Source organism: Microtus oregoni, unplaced genomic scaffold (genome assembly GCF_018167655.1).
Source record: "Microtus oregoni isolate MIOR12 unplaced genomic scaffold, Mior012 000016F_ref0000370, whole genome shotgun sequence".
NCBI lineage: Eukaryota > Metazoa > Chordata > Mammalia > Rodentia > Cricetidae > Microtus > Microtus oregoni.
The window spans coordinates 17878614-17892714 of NW_024543075.1; the positions used below are offsets into that span (position 1 = coordinate 17878614).

General features: G+C 47.9%; 1 protein-coding gene across 1 annotated transcript; it reads left to right on the top strand.

Annotated features, from left to right (window-relative positions):
• The first annotated feature begins 303 nt into the window (after positions 1–303).
• On the top strand, positions 304–13777 carry Kif22 (kinesin family member 22). Its single transcript, XM_041666729.1, has 14 exons — positions 304–379; positions 5901–6093; positions 7801–7928; positions 8015–8169; positions 8366–8575; positions 8657–8887; positions 9023–9176; positions 9268–9403; positions 10988–11156; positions 12116–12281; positions 12642–12697; positions 13197–13409; positions 13489–13548; positions 13650–13777. Exons 1-14 carry the CDS (start codon positions 322–324, stop codon positions 13695–13697), a joined length of 1977 nt encoding a protein of 658 aa, XP_041522663.1. The 5' UTR covers positions 304–321; the 3' UTR covers positions 13698–13777.
• Positions 13778–14101: the final 324 nt, after the last annotated feature.

Sequence of the window (14101 nt, forward strand, 5' to 3'; positions counted from 1 at the left end):
AGAACGTTACGATAAAAGCAATCAAGGGCTCTCAGACTCGTAGCTGAGGAGGAAAAGTCTGCACTTTGCCAATTCCGTGCCTGGAAATCCAAAATCCTGAAGGTGCAGCACCCTCGGGCGCGCACCACTTAGTGACAGATGGCAGGGCCTATCCCTGGGAAACGTTGCTTTCAGGATCGGAAGTGAGCCCGAGAAGGCGGAATTGTAGTACGTTATTACAGAGGCTTCCGGTAGTGAGAAGTCGTGACTGGTCGAATCTGAGAGAGGGGCGGGACCCGGGCAATTCAAAAGAGAAAAGCGGGTTCCGAAGAAGGGAGGCGTATGGACGCTGGGGCTAAGGCGAGGCCGAGGCGGCGGGAGATGGCGGCGGCCACTTCAGGTGCGCGGGCCGGGAGGGCGAGGCGTCGCTGTGTGCAGCTTACGGATTAGCGGTTGTCGCGAAGAATCCGGGGTGCCGGGGCGCGGGGCGGAAGTGCGGGGGTGGACGCCGCAAGCCCCTGCCCTCCACTCCCCGACTTAAGCCCGGTTGTGATCCAATGCCCGGGCTCCGGTGCCCGTCGAGCGTCTGCACACTTTGTGCGCTGCCCTTAGCTTCGTCTGTAAAGCCGGGCAGCCACCCCATCTGTGAGCACTGAGCAGTGAAGAGACCTGGTGTCTGGGTCCCCAGAGATCTCAGGGGATTCGCCGGGCCGCCCGAAGGCTCTGCTCGGCATCGCTGTGAGTCCCGGCAAAAAGAAATCAAAGACTTGACCTTTCCCTCTATGCGGGGAATTGGATGCTATTTTCATGTTGGAAAGGCTGTCAGGAATTTCAGAATCGTTTCTAAGTGGATTTACATATGCCTGTCTTTTTTTTTCTTTAGACCGAATTCTGTCTGTAACTGATGTTTGCTCAGCCTTTGGGGGAGGCAGACATAAGGAGAACGCCATGCCCCAGGCACAGCTGCAAACATTTATAATGAATCCTTTAATGTTTGTACAGAGATCCGAGATGGTAGCTGCTTTTTTAAAAAAAGGTTTATTTTTATCTTCTGTGCACCTCCTGTGTGTGGATGCCTGCAGAGGCCAGAAGAGGGAGTTGGGTCCACTAGGGCTGGAGTTACAGGTGTTGTGAGCTGCCTGATGTGTGCTGAGAACCAAGCCCGGCTCCTCTGGAAGAGCAGTAGACTCTCTTAACCTCTAAGGCTCACCAGCCTCCTGTACTTGGACAAGAGGAAACAGACATAATGAGCTAAGTAGCTTGTTCAATCCAAGGTGACACACTAGCCAGTACTGGACCGTGGCTTGGGGGTTTAGATTCACACTTGAGCAATGCACTTCCCTTGATTATGCCCAAATACAGGCTGTGACCCCCTGCGTCTGATACATAGTAAACATTGAAGTGTTTGAATGTAAGCTGCTCCTTTCCTAGAGGTGGCTACGATTATTTTCAAGCATTCTTATGAACTAATGTAATACCATGAAACTTGTAGAAGCTGAAACAAACCCTTTGGTATTTTGAGAAGGCTTTTATTTAGTTTAGTTTTGTTTTGTTTGTTTTTTGAGATAGGGTTTCTCTGTGTAACTTTGGAGCTGTATTTGAATTTGTTCTGTAGATCAAACTGACCTCAAACTCACAGAGATCTGCCAGCCTCTGCCTCCTGAGTGCTGGGATTAAAGGCATGTGTCACCACCACCCAGTTTGAAAAGTCTTTTTATTAAAAGAAATGATACTTCCACAGGGCGGTGGCGGCCCACATCTTTATCCCAGCTCTCAGGAGGTACAGGCAGTCTGTCAGGTCTCTAAATTCAAGGACAGCCTGGTCCACAAAGTGAGTTCCAGGACAAGCATGCTTACTCAGAGGAAACCTTGTCTTAAAACCAAAAACAACAACAAAAAGAAGCATAGTGATAGTTAGGGCTGTACTTGTTCTTCCAGAGGATCTGGGTTCAGCTCCCAGCACCTCATAGTGGCTCCCACCTCTCAATAACTCCAGTTCCAGGGGATACTAGGGCATCAGGCATGTACACGGTGGAAATACATACAAGCAGGCCAAACTCTCATACACATAAACAGAAATATGAAAATGGTGGTCAAAGTTTGGGTAGAATTTACTCAACCATGAAAAGGACCAAAAGACCTAGTGTTATTTAGACATAAAAAAGGCCAAAATTCTTTGATTCATTGTTCTCTTCTTAAAAGAGAGGTGTGGCCTGGGAAGATAGCTTGGCGAGGTAAAATACTTATCACAGGATCTAAGTTTCATCTCGCGTTGGGGAACACTAGAGGTTGACCTTTGACCTCCTTGCCTCCATGCATTCCCACAGACATGTGTGGGTACGCACACTCGAAGATGAGTTGGAGCCCACCACTGGTGTACCCCTAACATTCAGGGGCCGAGACATGGGGATTGGGAGCTCAAGGCAGCCACTCTCACAAAACAAAATAAATATTTAGAAAGATAGAGCAGAGGCTAGGGAGGTGGCTCAGCAGCTGATAAAGTTGTATGCCCTTCAGAGGGTCCTGATTGGGTCCACAGCACCCAATGGGAGCCCACAACCATCTGTAACTCCAGTTCAGATGATCTGATCCCCTCTCCTGGCTTCCACAGGCACCAGGCACATGTGGGGTTGTCTAAGAGTTAGCATAGCTGTGTTGAAGCTCCATGACCAAAAACAAGCTGAGGGAGAAAGGGATTATTTGGCTTCATTTCCACACTGTAGCCCATCACTGAGAGAACTCAGGGCAGGAACTGAAGAGGAGCTGCAACCTGGAGACAGGAGCTGGTGTAGAGGCAGAGGCCTTGGAGAGGTGCTATCTACTGGGTGCTCTTCGTGGCTCGCTCAGCCTGCTTTCTTATAGACCCCAGGACCACCAGCCCAGGGATGGCGCCACCCAGAATGGGCTGGGTCCTGCCTATCAATCACTAATTAAGAAAATGCCCACAGATGGATCTTATGGAGGCTTTTTTTTGGGGGGGGGGGAGTCTTTTTTTTGTTTGTTTGTTTTTTGTGACAGGGTTTCTCTGTAGCTTTGGAGCCTGTCCTGGAACTAGCTCTTGTAGACCAGGCTGGCCTCAAACTCAGAGATCCGCCTTCCTCTGCCTCCCAAGTGCTTGGATTAAAGGCGTTCACCATTACTGCTTGGAGGAATTTTCTCAATTGAGGTCCCCTCCTTTCAGATGACTCTAGCTTGTGTCAAGCTGACATAAAACTAGCCACAACAGTGGTACGCAGACATACATAATATTAAATAAATTTTAAATTAAGAAAAACTGTCAGGTATTGATGATTATGTGTAAGACAGAAGACAGTTTAAAATTCCTAGTTTGGAGTCTGAGGCCTTAGTGAGGAACCTGTTGCAGGGAGCTAGGTGGGGAAGGTTTAGTGCAGGTGGAATTAGAGGCACCTCAGAACCTTCCTAGAGAAGGTAGATGGTAGACTGGACAGAGGACCTGCGGATTGGAGTCGGCTCTCTGCTATAAGGGGGCTAAAGGGCATCATCGGCTTGAAGATGTTCGTTTAAAATGAGAATGAAGGTAATTAATTGGTGTTAAGAAAAGGTGGCTGTTGCCTGTGAAGTGAATCTGAGCTGTCTCATCCGGGGTGACATTTGTGCACCGTGAGCACGTGGAAGCGTCTGGAGACATGCTCTGCTTGTTACAACTTGGAGACAAAGACAGAGAATGCTGCTGGACTCTAGTGGGTGTATGTGGAACAGTCTGCAGTGTGAGCCCCACAGCAAAGAATTACACAACTCAAAATGCTAATAGTACAGAAGCTGACAGGGTGTAGGACATAGGAGAAACATTTAACACCATTAAACTAAGGAATAATCAAAAGCTAGTAAAACAGTCAGGGAAATGGATGGCACAGAAACCAAGGGAAAAGGGTATCTCATAAGTGTGTTGAATTCCGGGGGCTGGAGAGATGACCCAGAGGTTAAGAGCATTGGCTGCTCTTCCAGAGGTCCTGTGTTCAATTCCTAGCAACCACATGATGGCTCACAACCATCTATAATGAGATCTGGTGCCCTCTTCTTGTATGTGTCTACAAAGAAATAAAGAAGAAGAAAAAAGTGTGTTGAATTCTTTAGGAAGTCAGATAGGGTTCAGGCTGAGTGTGCCTTCTGAATCTGGGGTATGAAGTCCCTTAGGATCCTGGGTAGAAGCAAGCTGCTGAGATTAAAATGTGTCAAGAAAGAGAATAATAATCATAATAGCAACAACTGACATTGAGACTTGCAGGGCACCTACTGAATGTTTTATATACATTTTTAGTCTGGATGGTTTTTCTGTAATAAATAGTTATTATTTTTGTAGAGAGAAATGAAGTTTGGAGTGGCTAAGTGACTATCGGGGTCAGAGAGCTGCCAGCCAGCATTGTCTTTGACTCCAAATGTCATCGGTATACACAGAAGGGGTCTGGTAATTCATGTGTGGACTTCAGAATTAGACCTCATTTGAAGCTTTGGCATTAACAAGCAGTTAAAGGAGGGGCAAACTGCCTAAACTGTGCTTCTCCACCTTCCTAATGCTGGGGCCCTTTAAAACAGTTCTTCATGTTGTGGTGACCCACACCATAAAGTTGTTTCATTTCTACTTTATACCTGTGATTTTGCTACTGTTATTAATAATAACGTTAATATCTATGTTTCCCGATATGTTTTTAGAGACTGCTGTAAAAGGGTCCTTTGACTCCCAAAGGGTCGAGGCTCACAGGTTGAGAATCCCTGGCCTAAATCCTTCATTCTGTGCCTTTAAGTGGGAAGTAGGGGACGTCAATAAAATGAGGCAAGATGGTGCAAATTCTAAGCTACCTGGGCTACACAGTGAATCCCTATCTTAAAAACAAGGGGCTGGAGAGCTCACTTCAGGGTCGAGCTCTTGCTGTTCTTCCTTTTTTTTTTTTTTTAAGATTTATTTAGTTAGTTTTGCTTTGTTTTTCTAAACAGGGTTTCTCTGAATAGCCCCTGCTGTCCTAGAGCTGGATTTGAGGACCAGACTGGTCTTAAACTCACTGGGATCTACCTGCCTCTGCCTCCCAAGTGCTGGGGGGATTAAAGGCGTGTGCCACTACCACCTGGCTGTTTTAGATCTACTTATTTTGTCATTTTTATGTGCATGAGTGTATTTACCTGCATGTATGTATGTCCACCACAAGAGTGTCTAGTGTTTGTGGGGTCAAAAGAGGGCATCAAATTCTCCTGGACTGGACTCAAAAGACAGCTGTGAGCTACCACATAGGTGCTGGGAATAGAACCTGGAGACCTCTGCGAGACCAGTAAGTGCTCTTAACTGCAGAGTCTACTCTCCAGTCCCACTTGCTGTTCTTACAGAGGACCTGAGTTCAATGTCCAGCTTCCATGTAGAGATGGTGGCTTATAAACCACATATGTCGTGCATATACATCCACACACGCAAAATACTCATAAAATAAATAAATCGAAAATAATTCAAAACAACCCACCAAATAAATAAAACTGGATTTCTTTTTAAATCAAGTACCAGAAGATAAGCACTTTTATGTGAATTACATTTATTACAACCCCAATGAGTAGGTTTTTTTGTTTTATTTTGTTTATGTTTTTGAAGACAGAATTTCTCTGTGTAGCCCAGGCTGTCCTGGAACTTCTCTGTAGCCCAGGCTGGCCTCCCGAGTGCTGGGCTAGAGGTGGTGGCACCTGCGCCTCTGTACATTTTCGCCTGTGTCCTCCGCTTTCAAGCTATCACACATCGGATGCACAAGGTGTAACGTTTGTCAGATGAAGGGCAGAGGCCTGAATTCGAAACAGCTCACCTGCTTGTATCTGTCTTATGTTTCGCTTCCCCTTAAGAGGCATCCCTGGGCCTCCCGGCAACGTTGGCTCCCATTTCTCTGTGCTTCCACCAAAATTTAACACCGAAAACTGGTCTCTTCCAGGAGCTGGTCGCTGCCTAAGCAAGGGAGGGGCTAGCCGGCGCCCACCTCCAGCGCGAGTAAGGGTGGCTGTACGACTGCGGCCATTTATGGATGAAGAAACAAAAGCAAGCGAACCCTCCTGTGTACGAGGCATAGACAGCTGCTCTCTTGAGGTGGCCAACTGGAAGAAATACCAGGAGACACTCAAATATCAGTAAGGTTCAAGCTACTCCTATCTAGGCCTGCTCACTTTATCACTTTCCCAGTTCCTGAGATCTGTCTTTCAGGATCCTACTCCTTGCTAGGCCAATCTTTGTTCCCCAAACCTTCATTTGATGATTTAGGTGCTCATAGACACTCAAGACAAAGACCAGAGGCTGAAGTGGATGTCAGTCTTGGGGAAAAGGGAGGAAGGAGCAGTGTAGCCCCAAACAGGTTCTAGAAAATACATAGAAAGGGTAGGAAAACAGACGTGGTAGCCAATCCAGACAAGACCGTGCAGATTCGGGATTGGCACACATGAGAGCAACTCCTTAAGGAAGTCCATGGGATTTTAAAGTTTAAACTTGGCCTGTAGTCTGGCAAACCACAGCCCACAGGTCAAGGTCAGTCAGGAGTCTTCAGTTTGGTTTTATTTCTTGTTTGTTTGTTTTAAACAAGGTCTCATAAAACACGGGCTGAGCAGGGTGGTGGTGGTGCACACCTTTAATCCCAATACTCGGGAGGCAGAGGCAGGCTCTGAGTTCGAGGCCAGTCTAGTCTACAGAGTGAGTTCTAGGACAGCTAGATCTGTTAAACAGAGAAATCTTGTCACAGAAAAACCAAAGACAAACCACAGACTGGCCTTTACCTTCCAGTTTTCTTGCCTGAGGCACCTTCTGAGTGCTGGGAGCTCAGGTGGTGTGCTGCCAGCCGCTCAGACTTTTCTATAAATAAAGTTTATCATTTATTACACAATAGAGCTGTTTGACTAGCCTTAGAGTTAAGTGGTTTTGAAACGTCCACGTGGTCACGAAGCCTAAAATATTTCTTGTCTGGTTCTTTATAAAAGGTTAGTTTGGTCCAGTTGTAGGTCCTTAATAGCTTGGCTTCCTTCCTTCCTTTCCAGCCTTCTCTTGCCACATTGTAGTGAACGAGCTGTGTTTGAATCTAGACTGGCCTTTTGTCTGCCCTGTTAAAGTGCCACCTAAGAAAAAGGTCGAGAGGCCGTTTCACACCATGTTGTGACACTATTACTGGGGATATATAAACAAATGTCTACTCACCCCAGAGTGGGAACCAACCACAGACCAAAGTAAGGACGCCACCAACGTCCAACTCGGTAATCCAGTGCGTTGTATTGGGTTTACTTACAGGAATAAGTAAGTTACTACAGGAGCAGAAGTGACTCAAAGATAGCAGCATCACCAAAGCTCCGCTCAGGATAGCTGACAGCTCACACAAGCTAGGGAGCCTGCAGGCAGTGAGCCTCTCCCAAGCTGCTCTGCTAGTCTGAGAGTGACTCTCCGCAGCCCTTACTGCTGTATATGCTTGGGGAGGGAGGTGCCTCGTTTTCTGGTCATTCTTAGGACTTCCTGAGCTTAGGCTTCCCTCCAAAATGGAAATTGCTGCACAAAGCACCATGTCTTGTTTCTGTATTCTTGTTTGGCAGCGCTTCCTTGCCTCAGCAGAATCATTTATTCCTTCTAGTCTGTTCTTATCTTCGTCTCCTGAATTGTTGCAAAGTATGGGTATCTGATTGCAATGTGAAATTAATTTCTGTTTCCTATTATCAGCACAGTGACTGGAATACAGTAGATTTTCTAGGAACGCTTTCAAGGTCTTTGTTCAAGAAATGGAGCAGAGCCTTTAAAGCCGGCATCATCTAGGTTTAGGGTGTCGACCTAACACCCTACTAATGCCCTCCTTTTTCTGCCTACAGGTTCGATGCCTTCTATGGGGAGAAGAGCACTCAGCAGGACATCTATGTTGGCTCAGTACAGCCTATCCTAAGGCACTTGCTGGAAGGGCAGAATGCCAGTGTGCTTGCCTATGGGCCTACTGGGGCAGGTGAGAAGCCAGACGAGAACTATACATGAGAAGGAGCCAGGGAAATTGAGAGGAAAACCTCACAGCTTCCTCTGCTCATTCCCTAGGGAAGACACACACAATGCTGGGCAGCCCAGAACAACCTGGAGTAATTCCCAGGGCTCTCATGGACCTCCTGCAGCTCACAAGGGAAGAAAGTGCAGAGGGCCGGCCATGGGACCTTTCCGTCACTATGTCCTATTTAGAGATCTACCAGGAGAAGGTGAGGCGTCAAAGAGTGCCTTCTAGAGCATGAAGCTGCACTCTAGATTAAGGAGGTATATGTAGTGAGAGCTGGCAAGGTGGAGTGGGCTATCAGATGGAAGAGCTCTGACAGTCCAGTAGAGACAAGAACCCTAATCCCCGTGAAGCAAGCACCCTCCCCATGGAGAAATGTCCTTCTATCACTGCTCAAATAGGTATTAGACCTCCTGGATCCTGCGTCAGGAGACCTAGTGATCCGAGAGGACTGTCGAGGGAACATCCTGATTCCCGGCCTCACACAGAAGCCAATCGCTAGCTTCTCTGACTTTGAGCAGCACTTCCTGCCAGCCAGTAGAAATCGCTCTGTGGGAGCCACCCGGCTCAACCAGCGCTCTTCCCGCAGTCATGCGGTACTCCTGGTCAAGGTAAGGCCACTCCAGGAAGAAGGGCCCGCCCTGGGAAGCCCCAAAGCCTAAGCTCAGTCTGGGCCCTTGCTCTTCCCCTAGGTGGATCAGCGGGAACGTTTGGCTCCATTTCGCCAGCGGGAAGGAAAACTCTATCTTATTGATTTGGCTGGTTCAGAGGACAACCGTCGCACAGGCAACCAGGGCATTCGGCTAAAAGAGAGTGGAGCCATCAACTCCTCCCTCTTTGTACTAGGCAAAGTGGTGGATGCATTAAGTCAGGGTCTCCCTCGTATACCATACCGGGACAGCAAGCTCACTCGCTTATTGCAGGTCATGTCTACCCATATTGGGCCAAAGGGGACTAAAGAAGGCGGCTCTTAGGCCTGCTGGTTAGGGTAGTGGGAACTGTCGACAAGGAATAAGAAGGCTGGGAGTCTGAACCATACTCCAATTCTTACCCCGTAGGACTCTCTGGGCGGCTCAGCTCATAGCATCATCATTGCCAACATTGCTCCTGAAAGACGTTTCTACCAGGATACAATCTCAGCGTTAAACTTCACCGCTAGGTCCAAGGAAGTGATAAACCGGCCTTTCACCAATGAGAGTCTACAGCCTCATGGTGAGGACAATTGGAGTTTCCCCAGACTGCTGAGCACCAGCACTGAGAGGGACCATTCTGACTCTCCTTACTATCCCTCCAATCTTCTCAGCTTTGGCACCTGTTAAGCCGTCTCAGAAAGAACTGCCAGGCCCATCAGAAGCAAAGAAAGCCAAAGGCCCTGAACAAGAATCAACTGGGAGCCCTGCGTCTGTAACAGCTCCAGCCCCTGCCTCCGAGAAACTGAGGTGAGAGTCAGGTCTTCCCTGCTGCATCTCTAATAGCTGTAGGCTAACAGGAGGTTTAGCCTGCCAAATCCTTGAACCTTTTCCCCAGTGAATTCACTCTAAGACCTAAACTCACCAAAGGGCCAAATTGTCACTCTGGATAAGAGCCGAGCTCCGAAATGGGGCTCATCAAACTTAGACCCTGACCTTGAGGATTCTCTTTTAGGAAATGGGGAGCCTGAGTTTATAAAAAAAAAAAAAAAAAAAAAAAAAAGCCAGGTAGATAATACAGAAAAGAATGGCACCAGGTAGTTAATCCCGTATCTTTAATTCCAGCAGTCAGTAGGCAGAGGCAAACAGATCTCTGAGTTCTAGGCCAGCCTGGTTTACAGACCAAGTTCTAGGATAGCCAAAGCTATGCAGAGTAACCCTTTCTCTAAAAACAAAACAAACAAACAAACAGAATGGCTTGTTCTGTGGAACTTGGGAGGAAAAATTACTTGTGCTGTTTACCTGCACTTTCTGCTGCTGTTCTTCTGTGACTTGTGCATAAAGAACAGGACGTGACCCATCCCGTGTCTTTAAGAAGCTAGTTCGGTGTAGCACAGATAATCTAACTAGGCATTATGGGAAAGACAGTTTTCACCAGGGGTGAGGGTGAAGATTTCAGACAGAACAAAGATGGCTAGAAGTTACTGTGCTCAGATAGCCAGGACTGCTGGAACAAGACTCTTGTGTATACAGCCCACCGGACAAAGGCTTCTTATGCTAAGACTCTAGTAGCTGTCATATACCTGCTAACAAGGACCTCTTCTGTGGAGCTTCCCCCACTTGCTTCCAAATGGCTAATCGCTTAGCTCTTACTCTTTAGTTCTTCTTCATGTGTACATGTTTGTGGCATTCATGTATGAGGCTGGAGGTCGATGCTGAGAATCTTCAATCACTCTTGTACCTTATTCTTTTTTTTTTTTTTTTTTTTTTTTTTGGTTTTTCGAGACAGGGTTTCTCTGTGGCTTTGGAGCCTGTCCTGGCACTAGCTCTTGTAGACCAGGCTGGTCTCGAACTCACAGAGATCCGCCTGCCTCTGCCTCCCGAGTGCTGGGATTAAAGGCGTGCGCCACCACCGCCCGGCTTGTACCTTATTCTTTGACAACTCCCTGTCGTGACAAGTATCTCTAGCCTGCTTGTGCTTGGGGCATCCCAAGTCTGCACTTGGCATTTATGTGAACTCTACAGATCCAACTTTAGGCCCCTTGCTTGCAAGGCAAGTATTTTAATTGCTGAGTTAGCTCCCTAGCTCTTTTTTCTTTATCACACACAAGTGCTTCCTAGACAGAGCAGAATGCTAGGTCCCTAATGTGTGGCATCCAGTGCTTATTAGCTGCTTTTAACCTAATATTCTGGTATCCCTGAGAGTTTACTTCACCTCCTAAAGACACTATACTCGGAGGCTAGTTAACTCTTCCCAAAGAGATGACACCAAGTTAAGCTGTGACAAAGGTAGCCCTGCTCTGCTGGAGTGATGAGAGAGGAGGTAGGTGTGTGTGAGCAGCCCTGGAGGTATGAGAGAGGAGGTAGGTGTGAGCAGCCCTTTTTCCTACTCAGCCTCTTAGGGAAGCTATGCAGTATGGACCCAGCCACGATGGAGAGCCTCCTGAGCTTGGATCGTTTGCTGGGCTCCCAGGGGAGCCACGGGACACCTCTGCTGAACACTCCAAAGCGAGAGCGGATGGCGCTCATTAAGACAGTGGAGGAGAAGAACCTGGAGATTGAGGTACTTGTTGAGAAGCTGACCTAGTATTCTAACCAGTTTAGAAGTGCATTACTTATGGCTAGAGAAATGGCTCGGCAGTTAAGAGCACATTGTTTTTGCAGAGGACCAGAGTTCGATTCCTAACACCTGTGTCAGGCAGCTCACAACTACCTAAAACTTCCAGCTTCAGAGAGACTACATCTCTCTGACGACTTTGGGCACAGACACAAGTACATATACATAATTACCTGTGATTTAGCAGTTAAGAACACTGGCTCGCGGGGGGGGGGGGGGGGGGGGGGGGGGGGTGTTGTGTTGGTGGCAGGTGCACGCCTTTAATCCCGTTTAATCCCGGCACTTGGGAAGCAGAGGAAGGCAGATCTCTGAGTTGAAGGCCAGCATGGTCAACAAAGTGAGTTCAGGACAGGCTCCAAAGCTACAGAAAAATCCTGTCTTGAAAAACAACAACAAAAAAAGGACTGGCTTACTTTCTAGCAACCACATGACAGCTCCCAACTGCCTATAACTCCAGTTCCAAGGGATCCAACCCTGTCTACTGACCCACAAGGGCACCAGGCATACATATAGTTCACAAATATATATGCAGGCAAAATACCCACACACATAAAAATATATAATCTGCCTAGAGGCAGGCGGCTCTTTGTGAGTTTGAGGTTGGCCTGATCTACATGCCAATTTCCAGGCCTGCCATGGCTACATAGTGAGACATTGTCTCAGAAACAAACAAACAAAACCCTCCATTTCACAAGACTTCCTTGCTTGAAGACTTATTCTGTCTCTAAGTAGCCCCCTGATCATATTAGAATACCCTTAGTTATTTTGAACCCTGTCTCCTCATTGATTCTCCTACTGGTCCTACATCTATTCTCTTGGACCTCAGAGCTCTGCCTGCCCACCTTCCTAATCCACTGCTTTGGGACTGGAACTGAGTCACATATTCCCATGATCCTTCCCAACAGAGGCTTAAGATGAAGCAAAAGGAACTGGAGGCCAAGGTGCTAGCCCAGGAAGCGCAGGATCCAAAGGATAAAGAGAACAGTCTGACAGTTCTCCAGCCCCTTCCCTCTTGTACAGACACAGTGGCGAAGCCCCTGAGAAAGGCTGTGGTGATGCCCCTGCAACTGGGTAAGTTTAGTCCCAGGATATGGACTGACACAGCTACCTCAGAAGTGAAGAGATGTAAAGAGCAGCTATCCTCTTGTCACTCACACCCTCCCACTGGGTCTGAAGAAGCCCTGGGTGCTTGTCATGCCAATTAAAGACAGCAGGGTCTTGACTGAATATGGTGGCACACACCTGTGATCCCAGCACTCAGAAGGGCGAGGCAGAATGGTTGCTCTAAATCCCAGGTTAGCCTTGGTTATAGAGTGAGACCCTGTCTCACTTGGAAACAACAAAACCTCGAGTTTGGAGGAATGGGAGGGAGGGAGGGAGGGAGGGAGGGAGGTCGCTTGTGCCCTGACCAGTTTCTAATCCTGCTTTCAGTTCAGAAACAGGCAGAGTCAAAGATCCATATTCTGAAGAGAGGCCACAAAAGAAAGGTGAGCCCCACCCCGCGTTTCCACTTGGGAACGTTTTACATGCAGTGATGGATGAAATGTGGTGTACCTCAGAGTGGGTATCCGTCATTTTTGAGTTTCCTTTTTTTGATGCCCCTTGCACTTGGACTTGCTACTGATTAGATCTAGTATGTAGTCTAGCTCCCGCTCTCTCTAAGCTATAAGAAATTTAGGGAGAATGACGAGCATTTAAGAATCCCTTAAGCGGAATGGTCTTCACACAAAATGAACACTAGTTGAACTGCCCCAAAACTGACAAGCTGGGGATATTTGTTTTTTTCAAGCACGGCAGGCACTTCCGGTGCTCTACTGCTGAACTGTAGGCTCCTCTGAGTTACTTGATGTGTGCGTTCATAGTCATCGAATCTTCACAGCAACTGAGAATTATACCAGTTCTGCAAAATTAGTACGAGGAGGGGGAAGGTGATTAGGTGTTCGCAGTCATCCACAGACTTTTGCTGTCATTTCTGTTACCTCATAGCTAGAGCCATCAATTGCGTCCAAGCCTGTGGAAAAGGCTGAGGACTGCTGGGAGCTACAGATTAGCCCAGAGTTACTGGCACATGGGCGCAAAAAATTATTGGATCTGCTGAATGAAGGCTCAGTTCGGGATCTGCGCAGCCTGCATCTCATTGGCCAGAAGAAGGCCCAACTCATCATGGGCTGGAGGGAGCTCCATGGCCCCTTCAGCAAGGTAACAACCTAGGAAGGCAGGTGGAGAGGGGTGCCCCGGCTCTCTGTCCACCTCCTTCCTACTGACGCTGTCCCTCTAGGTGGAGGACTTGGAACAGGTGGAAGGCATCTCTGGAAAGCAGGTGGAGTCTTTCCTGAAGGTAAGAGCATCTCTGCCCTTTCTCTACCAGCCTGCAGGCTGTGCCCCGCCCCATCCGCCCTAGCCCAGCTGCTACACTGACGCATTTATGCTTCCTTGCAGGCGAACCTCTTGGGCTTGGCTGCCGGCCAGAACTGTGATCCCTCCTGACTACCAGCTCTTCACACTCCCTTTTCCTTTTAAAACCCTTGTATAATGATGTTTTTATTGTAAATACAGTTTTTATTCCATGCTCTAGCCTGGTTTTTAGGGATGGCAGGGCTGGGGTGGGAGCCACAATTGGCCTTGGGATCAGGATCACGCTCTGCGGGGATACTTATCTGGGCGCCATCTTTGGGAAATCCCGAACTAGTCCAAGATTGTAAATAAACCACTGGAATTGGAAGGGGACGGTGGCCTAGATGAATCAAAAAGCTGAAGCGAAAGCCGAAGAACAACGACCGTTAGGCGGGCACGCGCTTCTAGCTTAGCCCCGCCCCACTGTAACTCCCTGGGCGCGCTCCCCATTCTGCTCAGGACGACGACGGTGTTGTGTGCGCGTGCGCGCGGAATAA